Here is a 15,858-nt window from a genome sequence, read left to right on the forward strand (position 1 = left end):
GAAGAAAACCTCCCTCAGTCTGAAGACACAAGAAACGCCACAAGCAAGAACCAAGCTGAAGATAAGTCCCAACCCGAATCATCATCTGTCCGTTCACTCCGCAGATGCTGCCTGACCCACTGAGTTCCTCCACCACTCTGTGTTTAGGTTGAAGAGTTCAAAGATTTGAAAGATATCTTCCAATGGGTATGAAGAAATTGCCCATTTGCTGAGTTCCTCCACCACTCTGTGCTTAGGTTGAAGAGTTCATGGATTTGAAAGATATCTTCAAATGGGTATGAAGAAATTGCTCATTTTAATGGAGATTTAGAGGGTTTTCTAATGGATTGTTACAGTTGCACAAGATGTTGGTGAGGCTGCATTTGTGTTCAGTTTTGGTCACCCTGCTATAGGAAATATGGTGTTAATGCTGGGAAGAGTGCAGAGAAGATTTATGAGGATGTTGTCAGGTCTTGAGGGCCCGGGAGGTTGGACAGGCTAGGAATTTATTTGGGAGAAGCTGAGGGGGTAAAGGATCATGAGGAGAATAGATAGGGTGAATGCACAGAGTAGGAGAATCCAGAGTAGGGGAATCAAGAACTAGAGGACAGAGGTTTAAGGAGAAAGGGGAATGATTTAATAGGACCTGATAAGTCTATGGAACGATCTGCCAGAGGAGGAAGTTGAGACAGGTTTTAAACAACGTCTGGACAAGAAAGATTTAGAGGGATATGGGCCAAACTTGGATAGATGGAACTAGAGTAGATAAGCATCTTGGCTGGCATGGACATGTAGTGCCAAAGGGCCTGTTTCATGCTGTATTACTCCATGATTCTCCATGACTCTATATTAACAAACAGTTTATTATGATATGATAAAGTTCCTGAGGGTAAAAAACATAAGTCATTGGTGTTGCATGGTTCATTCCACAGATGTACCTGCTTTTCAATTTAACCAGAGCAAGGTCAGATAGGTTACTTTCGAAACTGAGACAGTTACAGACAATCTTTGATCCACAGCAGGTAAACACTGCAGAAGGGCAATTTTACCTCTGGGTTATCTGCCACAGGTGTGATATCTCAGCCACATTTAACCTACATAACGCACAGAAGACAGGCTCCTATCGATCTAAAGGAGGGGTCTTTCAATTGTACCCATTTCTGAAGGCAGAGCACAGTACTAACACCATTTCAGAAGAGAATGTGTTCTTATTTTGATGCCTGCCACTACAATCACAAACTGAGTTAATGTACGAACAAGGATTAAAATCCCTTACTGCAGCACCACCTACAGACATGAGTTTATATAGAACTTTTCATGGTATCAAAACATCCCAAAAATGCAAACAAGAAAGCACTTTCTGAACCGTAAATACACCGGGAGTCCTCACAAAAAGCAATGACCAAAGAACTAGGGACCATTTCCTGCTCTTCTTTTTCGAGCATTAGACCTATACAGCACAGAAACAGGCCCTTCGGCCCAACTTGTGCATGCTGACCAAGATGCATTACTGAGCTACTCCTACTTGTCAATGCATGACCCATACCCCTCTAAACCTTTCCTATCCATGTCCAATTGTCAGCTAAATGTCACAATTGTACCCACCTCTGGCAGCTCTGTGGAAAAAGTAACTCCTCAGATTCTTTCAAATCATTCCCCTCTCATCTTAAACCCATGTTTAGACATTGTTATAGATCCCTCTACTCTGAGGAAAAGATTGTGGCTATTCACTTTATCTAAAACCCTCACCATTATGTAAACCTCTATAAGGTCACCCTCAGCCTGAAGAAAAAAAGATCCAGTCTCAAAGAAAAAAGATCCGGACTCTCCTTATCACTCAAATCCTCCAGACCTGGTAATATCCTCATCAATCTTTTTTGCACCCTTTCCTGTGTGTAATGGCATCTTTCGGTATAACAGGGCAACCTGAACAGTACATGGTGAAAAGATGGAGCCGATGCTGGTGAAAGGATTAAAACCACAAGGCAAGCGCCAGAATTGGAAGAGCACAGGGATATTGCAGGGTTGAACAGAGAAAAGAATGGACAGGGCCATGGAGGAATTTGAAAACAAAGATGAGAATTTCAAAAGCAAGTCATTACTGAACAGGGAACTAATGTAGGTAATCACTGGAGCAATGAATTGAACAGGACGTTGGTACAAGTTGGATACAGGAGGCAGAGTTTGGATGACCACAAGTTAGTGGAAGTAGAAAAGGAAGGCTTGGAAGAAGAGCATTGGAATAGTCTGAGCCTTGAGGTAGTCAATGGTATGGATAAAGATAAAGATTTTAACGACTGGTAAGCTGAGGCAGTGACACCCGGTTTTTCGAATTAAGATTTGGTGGGTCTTCAATTAAGCTAAATTATAGCAAAGCTGCATTGAACAAGTATACAATAGTTGCCCCCTCCCTGCACAACTTGGACTTCTGTCATCAATAATCAGAGATCAATGTGATCTTTATGTACACGAGAATCCCATTTAAATGAAAAGGAATATAAAGTTGAACTAAATTTACTTCAAAATAATTGATTGTAAAAATGAAAGGAAAATTAAACAAGAATTTTTGTTTTGGTATGCGTGTTACTGATGAATGAATTCAACATATTTTTGCTATCTAATCATTGTCCTCCTAACCTTCTCTAACCTCCCTGAATATATGATTGATAATGTACCTTTGTGTGGCAGTTTCAATCACATTGATAGGCTAGATAATGAACTTTCCCAGCTCACATGAGAGAGAGGATGACACAAGGAACTGCAGATGCTGGAATCTTGAGCAAAACCCAAAGTGCTGGAGGAACTCAGCGGGTCAGGCGGCACCTGTGGAGGGATGGGCATGGACGTTTCGGGGCAGGTCCCTTCTTCAGACTGGGGGGAGAGGAAGGAAGGGTGCAATTACATTGCTTTGCCAGCATCCTTTACTTGCAAGGAAGGTGTTTGGGAACACAAATACAAAGGAAAAGGAGTAGTGCTATGCTCCCTGTGCAACACACTCTGAAGGGCCTATTTTTTATCTGCAGGTTTCACAAATGCAACTTGCGGGCACGTTCTTCTGATTCAGAACCAAAAGTTCGACCCACTGAGCGGCAGTTCACTATCAACATAATTAAGAATTATATTTACTAAAAATGTAGCTTACCCTTAAATTCCTTAAACGTACCTCTCAAAAAAATCCTTTATTGTTCCTTTTATATTCAATATTGGCTTTTTTTCCCTTAGTCGATAGTCATCCTTTAAATTAATTTGTGACATAAAATACTCTGTTGAGGTCATCCACTCCTGCAAAACAATGTAATCAGTTATTGATGACATCTGCCTCTGCTCTATTTTGAAGTATCAATTTGTCCCAGGTAATTCCCTCAACCCCAAATTTCAGCTAATGCTGATCAACATGTAAGAACTGGAACAACGTGAATTTACTACATTGATTCCGGAGACGAGAATGCCAGAGAGATTGAGTACGATCGGACTCCACACAGTGGTGTTTAAAAAAATGAGAGGTGATATCATTGAAGCATAGATTTTGAGAAGGATTGATCGATATTCAGATTTTTTTTTCTCAGGGCAGAAGGTCAAATGTCAGGGGATCACTGTTTCTGGTTAAAGGGTTAATCATTTCAGATTAAAGATGAAGAGAAATTTATCAGAAATTTATTAAACAGAATGACAAAGATGTGTCAAATGGCGGCTTTAAAGAGGGCATTCACTCCTCAAACTTCCACCATTCAATGCGATAACAGCTAATCTGCACTTTAATCCAATCAATCCATTTTGGTTCTGTAACTCTTAATACCCCTGGAGAAGATGCTCGTCCATCTTCTCCAGCACTGCAACACTCTCTCAGGAGTACACTGGAGGAACAACTGAGATTTCTTTTGTGACCAAGCCTCGTAAATGTAATGAGCTTGTTACTTTCTGTTTCACAGCTGAGTGATTACTAATCACTGAGTTGTAACAAACAGTGCCTGGAGGGAGCATACGTTATCCACATGAATAAAAGCATGTTTTGTCGTGCCTTTAGCCAAATAAAATGTCCCAGAGTTCTTCACGGGAGCAGTGGTAGAGGAGTTTAATATCAATGACTACTACTGCTAAGACAATGCTTATTTTAATCTTGAGGTTGATATGCTTTTGTTAACTGGAGAATATGTTTTTTTTATTTTTTTTATTTTTTGTTTTTTTGGAAGTAAGCACATTACATTTTAATGGTTCCTTTTTACAGGTGCCAAGAATTATTAAAACATTATTTGTACAACTTCCTTTTTAAAAAGAAATGAGAAAGAAAGAAGTAGTGAAGAGTAAAGAATAAATTAGTGAGTATCGAGTGAAAAAAAAAAAAAAAAGGAAATGTGCAAAAGTAAAGCAAAGAGGAGATTCTCCCACGCAACCAATCGATGTTTTTTTTTTTTTTTTAATATTCTTAATCAATTTTCAGTCAAACCCCGAATTTTAATTTTATGCTGATATTACACCGCATGATTCCACAAGGTCAATAAATGGAGACCAACTCGATAAGAATTGGTCTTTTTTTTCTATTAGGAGGAGTCTCATTTCTTCCAAATGTGCTGTTTCCAACATATTACCAATCCACATTTTAAGTGTTGGTGGAATAGACTTTTTCCACAATTTAAGTATGAGTTTTTTCGCTATTATTAAACCATAATTAAAAAATGAGATTTGGGATATATTTAATTTATTTACATCTCCAAAGATAATCATTTCCATGCTAGGTTCCATTTTTGTCTTAAATAAACTAGTAAATATATCAAATATATCACCCCAAAAACTTTGAAGTTTTATGCACGAAACGAAAGAGTGTGTAAGATTGGCATTTTGTGAAAGACATTTATCACAAATGGGTGAGATATTTGAATAAAATTTATTCAACCTAACTTTTGAGTAATATAGTCTGTGTACTATTTTAAATTGGATTAAATTATGTCTAGAGTTAATCGAACATTTATGTATGTATATCAAATACCTCTCCCATGTTTCTTTAGAAATTTTTATCAGTAATTATTTTTCCCAGTCTTCTCTAATTGCCTCTGTTGAAGGCAATTCTCTATTAAGAATACTGTTATATAGATATGATATTAATTTTTGTGAGTCCGCCTTAATATTCATTGCTTCTTCCAGTGGGTCTATCATTATATTCTGTGATCTTGGTATATATTTTTTTATAAAGTCACATATCTGTAAATATTTAAAGTATTGGTTATTATTGAGATTAAATTTTGATTTTAATTGTTGAAATGATAATAAATTTCCCGTTTCATACATGTCACCCAACTTTTTAATTCCCTGTCTTTCCCATTGTCTATATGTTTTATCCATAATAGCTGGTTTAAATACCGGGTTATTCACTATTGGTGTTAATGAAGATAAGTTTCTTAATTTTAAATTTAATTTTATTTGTTTCCAAATTCGAATTATATTGTGTATAATTGGATTCTTCTTATATAATATATTATTCAATTTTATCGGGGAGAAGAGGATCGCTCCTAAATCATAAGGCAGACAATCCTCTTTTTCCATTCTTATCCATTCCATCTGTTGAGAAGGACACTCCAACCAATAAATAATATTCTTAATATGCACTGCCCAATAATAATATAAAAAATTAGGCAGTGCAAGTCCCCCTACATCTTTAGGTTTACACAAATGATTTCTTTTAATTCTATGTGCTTTGTAGTCCCATATAAAATTAGTAATATTGGACTCTAGTTTTTTTAAAAAATATTTTGGTATATATATTGGTATGGATTGAAATAAATATAATATTTGTGGTAGCACTATCATTTTGATAGCGTTTATTCTGCCAATTAATGATAGTGGGAGCGTTTTCCAAAATATAATCAAAGCGTTCAATTTATTTAACAGAGGACTAAAATTAGCGTTAAATAATGATTTATATCTTCTGGTAACTTGAATACCTAAATACTTAAATTTTTCCGTTGCAATTTTAAATGGAAATTTTAATAGATGATTCGCTTTCTGAGGATGTAATGACATAATTTCACTTTTATTCCAATTTATTCCAAAAAAAAACAAAAAAAAACAAAAAAAAACAAAAAAAAAAACAAAAAAAAAAACTGGAGAATATGTCTAAGAGTCCAAGGGTCATTGAGATATAGAATGGAAACAGGCACTTTGAGGCTCTTGAGTCAACACCGTTCATCAACCACGAATATTACACTAATTCTATCCTAACACATTCTATTCTCCTCTAACTTCCATTAACTCCCTCCATCCTTGCCTCAGGCTTCCACCACTCAATTGCACACTCGAGGCAATTTACAATGGCCAGTTAACCGAACGACCCACACATCATCAGGATGTGGTCAGAAACCAGAAAACCCAGAGGAAACCCATGCGGTCACAGAGAGGATGTGCATCCTTCACATTGACAGGGCAACCGAGGTTAGGATTGAATCCTGCTCGTTAGAACCGTGAAATAGCAGTCCCACAGCTGCACCATTGTTGGGAAAAGACGCACGGAGTGAAGCTGCAGATCCACCATATTTACTGAATGGCCAAAAGAAGTTGTTGGAAGGACTAAAAGGAGTATGAAAAAATCTGTGCATCAGAGATATCTATCCTGCATCCTTCTGCAGGCATCAATGGCATTTCCATCAGCAGTCCAAACCCTCAGTACTGATACTGGAGGTTTCTGGGGCAGAGTGTGAACCCACAACCTTTCCATCTGCTGATCCATTGGTAGGAATCAGAGATTGCAATTTTCAAAGCAGTCGTTTAGTGTCTTCTTACTAAAGACACTTAAAAAGTGTATTTTTGGGTGGCACAGTGGTGCAGTGGTAGAGTTGCTGCCTTCCAGCACCAGAGATCCGGGTTAGATTCTGACTATGGGTGCTGTCCGTACGGAGTTTGTACATTCTCTCTGCGACTGACTGGGTTTTCTCCAGGTGCTCCGGTTTCCTCCCCCATTCCAAAGACATACATGCTTGTGGGTTAATTGGCTTAGGTAAAATTGTAAATTCTCCCGGGTGTGTAGGATAGAGTTAGTATATGGGGTGATCGTGGTTGGCACGGACTTGGAGGGCCTAAAGTCTAAAGTCTAAAAATCTAATGTCCTACCAAAACACGATAATCAATACTTATTTATTGACCAGTCTGAAGAAGGGTCTTGACCCAAAACATCACCTATTCCTTTTTTCCAGAGATGCTGCCTGACCCACTGAGTTACTTCAGCATTTTGTGTCTATATTCGGTGTAAACCAGCATCAGCAGTTCCTTCCGACACAATCAATAATTCATTATTGCTCAAAGGCTGTTGTTAAAATGGGGAAAATGTTTACAAGCATCTTTTATCGGCAGGATTATACCCATAAATTTGCTGCCAAATTTTAAGGCTCAATTGAAACTTTTGCCCCAAGCAAAAATAAATTTCACCATGTCAAAATGCAACTGGTTTTGTATGATAGCTATTAGGCATGCTGGTTCAAGGTTAAGTTTAATTATAAGTCGATTTATTTATTACTCTGATTGATTGCTTACTCCATCATTCAGGTTTGAAAAACGTTTATACGTTGAACGGTGCAGGTTTTTCCGCTTTCCCCGTGGAATTGCATCTACATCATAATCCTTGGGCTCTGCCTCCCTGTGCTGGTACCTGCACACAAAAAATCAGATTACTTATTGGAGCAGTTTCTATTCTATTTTGAGGATGATGGGCTTTCTCCCCAAATGCCAGGGCCAATGTTAACAACTCATCCAATTTTTCGAGAGACAGGCAACCTGATTATTTCACTTTGCTCTGTGTGTAATCTTACTAGCTGTACGTTCTTTGCTTTTCCCCACAAGTGGGACATCTGAACGATTTCCATAGAACAGACATTGACTCCCAATGTTGGGGGAGTCCAGAACCAGGGGCCACAGTTTAAGAATAGGGGGTAGGCCATTTAGAATGGAGATGAGGAAAAACGTTTTCAGTCAGAGAGTTGTAAATCTGTGGAATTTCTCTGCCTCAGAAGGCAGTGGAGGCCAGTTCTTTGAATGCATTTAAGAGAGAGCTAGATAGAGCTCTTAAGGATAGCGGAGTCAGGGGGTATGGGGAGAAGGCAGGAACGGGGTACTGATTGAGAATGATCAGCCATGATCACATTGAATGGTGGTGCTGGCTCGAGGGGCCGAATGGCCTACTCCTGCACCTATTGTCTATTGTCTATTGACTAGAGTATCTCCTCTAGTATCTTTGGGGGTGATGGTTAGAAATGTGCCGTGATGATGTTGAGGGCAAGAAATAATCTTATTAATGCTGGAACAGTCCTAAAGAACCGAGTGGCTGATTTGCACACCCGTTTCTTATTTTCTTATGTGGTGGAATGCACATTTTGTGGAGCGTGGTCTGCACAGCGAGGTAGAGGATTCTTCAGCAGTGCAGGAATATAGTGAACAACTGCATCGTAGCCACCAAAGAAATGTTTATCCACTCAGCCTCGCGATCCATTCATCCAGTCTCTTTATACTTGAGGTACTCCATTTTATATTACCATTCCATCCCAAAGAGTCCGCATGGAAAGTGGTCCTGGCACACGAATCAGATGGTCTAGATTTGTTAAACATGGTTCTCTACGTTCCTGTTCTGGGGTAAACTTATAAGAGACAGCAATTTCTAATGTTCTAAAGATAGTCTCAGAAACCCTAAATGTTCTAAACGGAGCCTCAGACTTTAAAGAGAGCCTTAGAAATCTCCTATGTTATCTTGAGCAACGATATACAGCAGGTTTTGATACAGTCCATCGCTGCTTTAGACAGAGGGTACAGACCCAATAACAAAGACCTCTTTAGACACTGCATCCAAACAAACTTCTTTTATATTTATTCTCAATATGTGGGTGTTTGCTTGCAGCCATCCTCAAACTGATTTGAAACAAGTGACAGAATAAGCAAGGACTCAGTGGATGATCGAGGGCGTTTAAGAGTCAGCTATGCTGGTGTTGGACTGGAGTCACGTGTCAACAAGGAAGGGTTGATCCTGATGGTATGTTTACCCCTGTGGGGAATCCAGAACTTGGAGAGGTCATTTCAGTTTTAGGGTTGACAGCTCAAGACAAATATGAAGAGGAATTCCTTCTCTCAGAAAAAAAGGGGCACAAAAGTGAAAAGCAAAATACTTTTATTTTAAATTGTACTATTTTTAAAATATCCAGCAATTAAGTTGTAAGAGTCAATATTTGATACCAGAGAGGTTGAGCAGCAGTGGTGCTTATATTTCATTTTTAAAAGAGTGCCTAGGTTGGAGTGGAGAAATTTCTGTGGTTGGTTTTGTACCTTCTGCACAAATACCTCAATTTTGCAATTAGCAAGATGGCAGCTGTGCAAAGGTAATGGATACACATCTCAAATAATAATTTAAATATTCCAATTTTGCTATTCATATCAATCCTCAACAGATTTGCTGGACCGCTTGCATCATTGCAGTTCTGGTCGGCCCTTTGTTAGGAAGGGAGTAGAGCCTTTGGAAAGGGTGCAGAAGAGGATCACCAGAATGCTGCCCGGATTAGATGGAATTAGCTGCAAGGAGAGGTTGGGCAAACTTGGATAGATTATAATGGGGCATCAGGTGCTCTGGGATAATCTCATTTTAGATTAGAGATACAGTTGAGAGATACAGTGTGCAAACAGGCCCTTCGGCCCACCAAGTTCACGCTGGCCATTGATCACCCGCTCAATGGTTATTTTATTCCACTTTTGCATCCTACAGACTCGGGGCAATTTACAGAGGCCAATTAACCTACAAACCTGCAAGTCTTTGGAATGTTGGAGGATATCAGAGCCCAGAGAAAACCCACGAGGTTACAGGGAGAATGTATAAACCGCGCAGCCAACACCTCTTGCCAGGATTGAACCCAGGTTTCTGGTGCTGTGAGGCAGCAACTCCATTGCCCTAGTTTTAATTTATAAAATTATCAGAGGCATAGATAGACAGTGAGAACCTTTCTCCCAGTTGGAAATGTCAAAGACTAGAGGGCATAGCTTCAAGGTCAGTTGAAAGTTTAAAGGAGATGTGTGGAGCTAGTTTTTTTTTAGTACAGAGATTGGTGGGTGTTTCAAATGAGCTGCCAGGGGTGGTGGTGGAAGCAGATACGATAATGGTGTTTTTAGAGGCTTTCAGATTGGCAGATGGATATGCAGGGAATGCAAGGATATGGAGCCACATGCAAACACAGGAGAGGAATTTAACAAGGTAAAATATTAAGGACTGACATTGTGGGCCGAAGGGCCTATTCCTATGCTGAACTGTTATATGTCTGAAGAAGGGTCTCAACCCAAAACGTTACCCATTCCTTCTCTCCTGAGATGCTGCCTGACCCGCTGAGTTACTCCAGCTTTTTGTGATACCTTCGATGTTCTATGCTCTTTGTCTCCCTGCCCTCTGGTGGTTTGATCTAGTTGCAACACATTAGCCACAGCAGCATAGAACTACTATATTCCAAAATATCCAATCATGATTTAGCAAAACAATTGCCGAGATCCTTAGCACTTTACATTTAAAACATATTCAAAGTTTAATGAGACTTTTTCAGATTTCAATACGTACCAATTGCAGACGAGCACTGGTCTGTCATACGTCTTTTGAGTTGAGCGAAGTGTAAGAGAGCCTTTGCGATCATCATCGTCAATTCCACTGTCCATTTCTTCTCGTTCCCCCTGCCTTTTTGATTTCTTTCTCTTTTATACACCTCGTTTGTTCCCACTCAAACACTATACTATCTCCTTCTCTGCTCCTTTATCTCTCTGCCCACTAGAGTACGTTGTCTTCCAGTCCTTCCCCCTTGATCCTAATGTCCCCTTTCACAGTGTCCGAGCTGCTGACTGGTCTCAAAGCTTCTCCTCATTACATGTCTCCCCTATCCTCTGGTCGTTTCTGGCTGTTTTATTAAATACCTAATCTGCCTCGAGGCTTTAGTTGTATTTTGTCTGTCAGTAACTACAATTTGTTTCCTCCCCTTTCTTAACAAGTGATTCTATTTTGACCTTCCTTGATTTTCACTCGTTGTCAGTTTGGACCTCGGTTCGTTTCCGTTTGACGTCACTTTCAGCTTTGCTCTTTTTAAAAATGGTCTCAATATTTCTCAGTTGCCTCTCTATTCACCTCTCCACTTTCAGTACTAACTCACTTTCTCAATTCTCTCCTCTTCCTATCTCATTCTTAGTTCACTATCCTTGACACAATTATCTTTATAATTCTCAGTGACCTTTCTTTCCTGAAATTTTGTATTCTGTCTCCTATCTCAAAGCCCAGTTGTTTCCTGTGATTTCTCCCAGTTGTCTCTTAGCTCCCAATAATCTTCTATTTCTCTCTCTATTGATCCTTATTTCGATGTTGTCCCTAAACCTTGCTCAATTACCCCCCCCCCCACCCTCACTGCTCCCCTGCCTCTGTTTCCTCTGCCACTTTTCTCCCTCAGTTTTCTCTGCTCACTCTCACTCGGTTTGTCCTCAATCTCACTCAATTATCTCCTCTTTGTCTTCACCTCTTTGTTTTTCTCCTCTTTTTGTTTTTCTCTCCTTTCTGTCCCCCCCCCCCCCCCCCCCGCACTCTCTATTTATTCCTCTCTGTTTGCTTCTCTTTTTCTTTATGAACTTTGTTCACTATCTCTGTGAACTTATTATTCAGAGTTTCCTCCTCTCTTTGTTTTCTGGCTCTTTTTTTGCCCAACTCCTCCGTGTCTCTCTGTGAGACCCTCTCTCTCTTTTTTCTTCTCTCTGAATCTGTTTTCTTCCTTCAGTGTTTCCTCTTCTCTCTGTTCACCTCTCCGTCTTCTCTCTCTCTGTCCACTCCTCTCTCTCTGCTCTCTCTCTCTGTCCACTCCTCTCTGTATACCTCTCTTTCTATCTACTCTCTCTATCTGTTTAGTCTCTGTCAATCCCTCTGTCTACTCTTTCTGTTTCCTCCCCTCCCTTTTTTGTATCTCGATTGTTTCCACTATCTCTGTAATCTCCTCTCTTATCACTGTTTTATTTCCTCACTGATGCCTATCTTTCTCAGTTGTATCCTGTATTTAATTCAACGAGTCTTTGCCCTGATACTTTTCCCTTATCTATCACCTTTTTATCCCTCTCTCAATTATCTCCAACCCCTCTCAGCATTGAATGCTCTCCCCGTTATATGTTTTTACTCTCTTCTATCACAGTTGATTCCTATTTCACCTCTTTTCTCGTTCAGCTCAGTTGTCTCTCAGATCTTGATTTTGCTTAATTGCATCTCTCTCTGGGTTGTCTCCTTTATTCTCTCTCACATTTATCTTCTATCTCTGCATCAGTCGTTTCTGATCACTCTTCTACCTCAATCCCAACTCCCTGAGTTGATTGATTTCTCTTTTACGTCCCTCTTACTTCTCTCACTTTTCTTTCTATCTCGATCTCAGTTGTATCTTATATCTTAGATTCCCCCTCAGCTGTCGCACCCTCAAATCTCTTCCTTTATCCTTCTTCCAGTTACCAATTCCTAATTCTCTCAGTGGACTTGGTTCCCTCTTATTGCTCTCGGTTCCCTTTCACCTCACTCTCGGTTGCCTCTGCTCTCAGATGCCTCTTATCTCGGTTATCTTCTATCTCACTCCCATTGACTTGTCCCTCTCCGTTACTTCACACCACCACAGCGGACTGTGCCCTGGGTCAAGTAGTGCCGCTTTTACGTTGTGCTTACGAGGCGCCGGTCGAGAGTTGTATCACAAGGAGGAAACGTCACCGAAACAAAGGTCGACTTGCATGCAAAGAGCAAAACCCAGCGCTAATCGCTTTTAATTTTTAAACCCGTTGCCATGGGCGCGGGTGTCATATACACTGATGAGGCTTTACGGGAATCCCTCCGCAGACCCGCTGCCGACCTATTTTGCCAAGGGATTTATACTGGATAGTTGGCAACAAGTTTCCATTTGGTAGATAGCACATAAAGCCAAACAGCACACTTCGCTGTGTACGGAGAAATAGTCATGTTAATCATTTTACTTTAAGCACATATCGTTACAATAAATATATTTACAGCAAGTGGCCATTCAATTCCACCACTTTTCTTCAGTGATATTTTCAAGTTAGAATTAGTTAAATGTGGATATTTAATTGCATGTCGAAAGGCAATGTCTTCTTACAATAAAACTGCATCTTACTAATATCTTAAAATCTTAATATTAGTATTTACACCAAATGTTCAACATTCACTGTTGCTTTTCTTGAAGAATATTTTCTAGTTAAAATGTGCATCAGTGTTAATTAGTAGAAAAGTAATATTTCCCACAATAAAGTAGCACCATATCAAATATATTGAAATGTGTTAAGCTATAATAAATATTATGTACTCCAAATCATATTTTTCAATTGAAACGTATATAAATACAATATCTTTATGCTATGCAGGAAGATAATGTTCTTCCCAATAAAGACTGACTATATTAATACTGTACTTCAAAAGATGCTTTCTATGTTACATCTATCAAAATTGGTAAGAGTCATTTGAGATGCTGAAGTTCCCAAGTCTTCTAGGGCAAAAGAAGTGTTGGTGTGGTTCTTGGCCATTGTGTCAATGTGTTTGGACCAAATTTTAGGTGATTTTTATTCATAGAAAGTTGAACCTCTCGACCATGTCCATTTCAGCACCATTGATGTAGACTGATGTGTGTTTATCACTATATTCCTGAAGATTTCATTTTGCCATCTGTGAGGGAGAGGTTGTTGTTTTGACACTTGTTCTTCCCGGTCAGTTCACTCCACTTCAGCAGTGAGCTACTCGTCTCTCTACTTCCTTCCCATACTCCATCTCATCATTGTTGGAGATCTGACCTACTATACTGTTGTCATGTGCAAATTTGTAAATGGAGTTGGAGCAAAATATTGGCCACATAGACATGAGTGTAGTGAGGAGCTGAGAACACAGCCTCGTGGGGCACCAGTGTGGAGAATTGTTGTGGAGGTCATATTATCACCAATCCTAGTTTACAATAATTATTCCAGGAATGAGTGGCTTAGCATATGAATCAGCGTTTGACAGCACTGGGCCCCTACTCGCTGGAGTTTAGAAGGTTGAGGGGGGACCTCATTGAAGCTTACAGAATAATGAAAGGCACAGATAGAGTGGATGTGGAAAGGATGTTTCTATTGGTGGGAGAGTCTAGGACCAGAGGTCATAGCCTCAGAATTAAAGGGTGCTCTTTTAGAAAGGAGGTGAGGAAGAACTTCTTTAGTCAGAGGGTAGTTAATTTGTGGAACACGTTGCCACAGAGGGATGTGAAAGACAAGTCAGTGGATATTTTTACGGCAGAGATAGACATATTCTTGATTTAGAACGGGTGACAAGGTTATGGGAAGAAGGCAGGAAAATGGGATTAGGAGGTAGAGATCAGCCATAATTGAATGGTGGAGTAGACTCGGTGGGCCAAATGGCCTAATTCTACTCTTATAACTTGTGAACTTGGGAACTTGTGATTGCAGTCTAAGGGTCAGGATGTTGAAGAGAATGCTGAGTCCTAGGTCCAGGAGTTTGGAGATGAGTTTGGTTGGAATTATGCTGTTGAAGGTGGAGCTGTAGTCAATGAATAGTAGTCTGACGGAGATATTCCAGGAATCGAGAGTAAAGAATCTTGAGTGTTTAATCGTCATGTGTACCAACAATGGAATAATGAAATTCTTGCTTGTAGCAGCTTGACGGGTTTGTAAAGGCAATATGCACTGATAAATAAATGTAGGGGGGTGGTTAGTAAGTTTGCAGGTGGCACCACAATTAATGGAGTTGCAGACAATAAGGAAGGCTGTCAAAAGGTAAAAAGGTACAGTGAGTTACAGGTGTGGATGGAAAAATGCAGATGGAGTTTAATCCAAGCAAGGATGAGATGTTCCACATTGAGAGGTCGATTGTGAGGGGAAAGTATTCAGTTAATGGTAAGACATACAATGGGATCTTGGGCTCCAATTCGATAGCTCCCTGAAAGTGGCAGCACAAGTAGACAGAGTGGTAAAGAAGGCATGGCATGCTTGCCTTCATCAGTCGGGGCATTGAATATGTGTCCGGAAGTCATGTTGCAGCTTTATAGGACTTTGGTTAGGCGGCATTTGGAGTATTGTGTGCAGTTCTGGTCATCTTATTACAGGCTTTGAAGAGGGTGCAGGAAAGGTTTACCAGAATGCCATCTAGATTAGAGAGTATAAGCTATAAGAAGATGTTGGATTCTTTTCTCTGGAGTGTTAGAGGTTGAAGGGAGGCCTAATAGAAGATTGTAAAATTATGAGAGGCATCAATAAGATAGGGTCAGAACCTTTTTCCAAAGATGGAACTGTCAAAGACTAGACTTTAAGGTGAGCATGGCTAAGTTTAAAAGAAATTTTCTTGGCAAGTTCTTTACATGGAGAGTGGAAAGGGGGGAGAGGCCAAGAATGGGTTGCCAGGCATGGTGGTGGAAGCAGATACGATAATGATGTTTAGGGGTTTTTTAGATTGGCGCATGGATGTGTAGGGACTGAGGGATATGTGTGCTAACAATGGAGATTGATTTAACTGGGCATCATGTGCAGCACAAACATAGTAGGCCTAGGAGGCTGTTCCTGTGAGTACTGTTCTATGTTCTAAGGCACACTATTTATGCTTTTCTTTGGTCTTCTTGAAGCAGATTGGAAACTCAGAATGGAGCAGGGAAAAGTTAAAGATGTCCAAGCAAATTTCTGCCAGCTGGTCTGTGCGGTTTCTGAGGTCATGGCAGAGACTCCTACCAGGCCAGTTGCTTCCACAGCTTCACTCTCAGGAAGATAGACACAAAATACTGGAGTAACTCAGCGGGACTGGCAGCATCTCTGGAGAAGGAACTGGTGACGTTTCTGGTCGACACACTTTTTCAGACTAGAGTCAGGGGAAAGGGTAACGAG

At 40.0% G+C, this 15,858-nt stretch overlaps 2 protein-coding genes across 3 annotated transcripts in view; one reads left to right on the top strand and one right to left on the bottom strand.

Annotated features, from left to right (window-relative positions):
- The window catches only part of LOC144591177 (cilia- and flagella-associated protein 95-like), a 29,569-nt gene extending 18,433 nt beyond the window's left edge, over nucleotides 1-11,136 (bottom strand). The window contains exons 1-3 of the mRNA XM_078395469.1: nucleotides 10,544-11,136; nucleotides 7,498-7,612; nucleotides 3,143-3,261 (exon numbers count right to left, since the gene is read on the bottom strand). Coding sequence (XP_078251595.1) covers nucleotides 3,143-3,261; nucleotides 7,498-7,612; nucleotides 10,544-10,638 — 329 coding nt within the window. The 5' untranslated portion in view covers nucleotides 10,639-11,136. The remainder of the gene's footprint in view (nucleotides 1-3,142; nucleotides 3,262-7,497; nucleotides 7,613-10,543) is intronic.
- Nucleotides 1-15,858, top strand: part of ptar1 (protein prenyltransferase alpha subunit repeat containing 1) — a 134,711-nt gene that overhangs the window by 78,704 nt on the left and 40,149 nt on the right. The gene's annotated exons all lie outside the window — the stretch shown is intronic.

Source organism: Rhinoraja longicauda, chromosome 3 (assembly GCF_053455715.1).
Source record: "Rhinoraja longicauda isolate Sanriku21f chromosome 3, sRhiLon1.1, whole genome shotgun sequence".
Taxonomy (NCBI): Eukaryota; Metazoa; Chordata; class Chondrichthyes; order Rajiformes; family Arhynchobatidae; genus Rhinoraja; species Rhinoraja longicauda.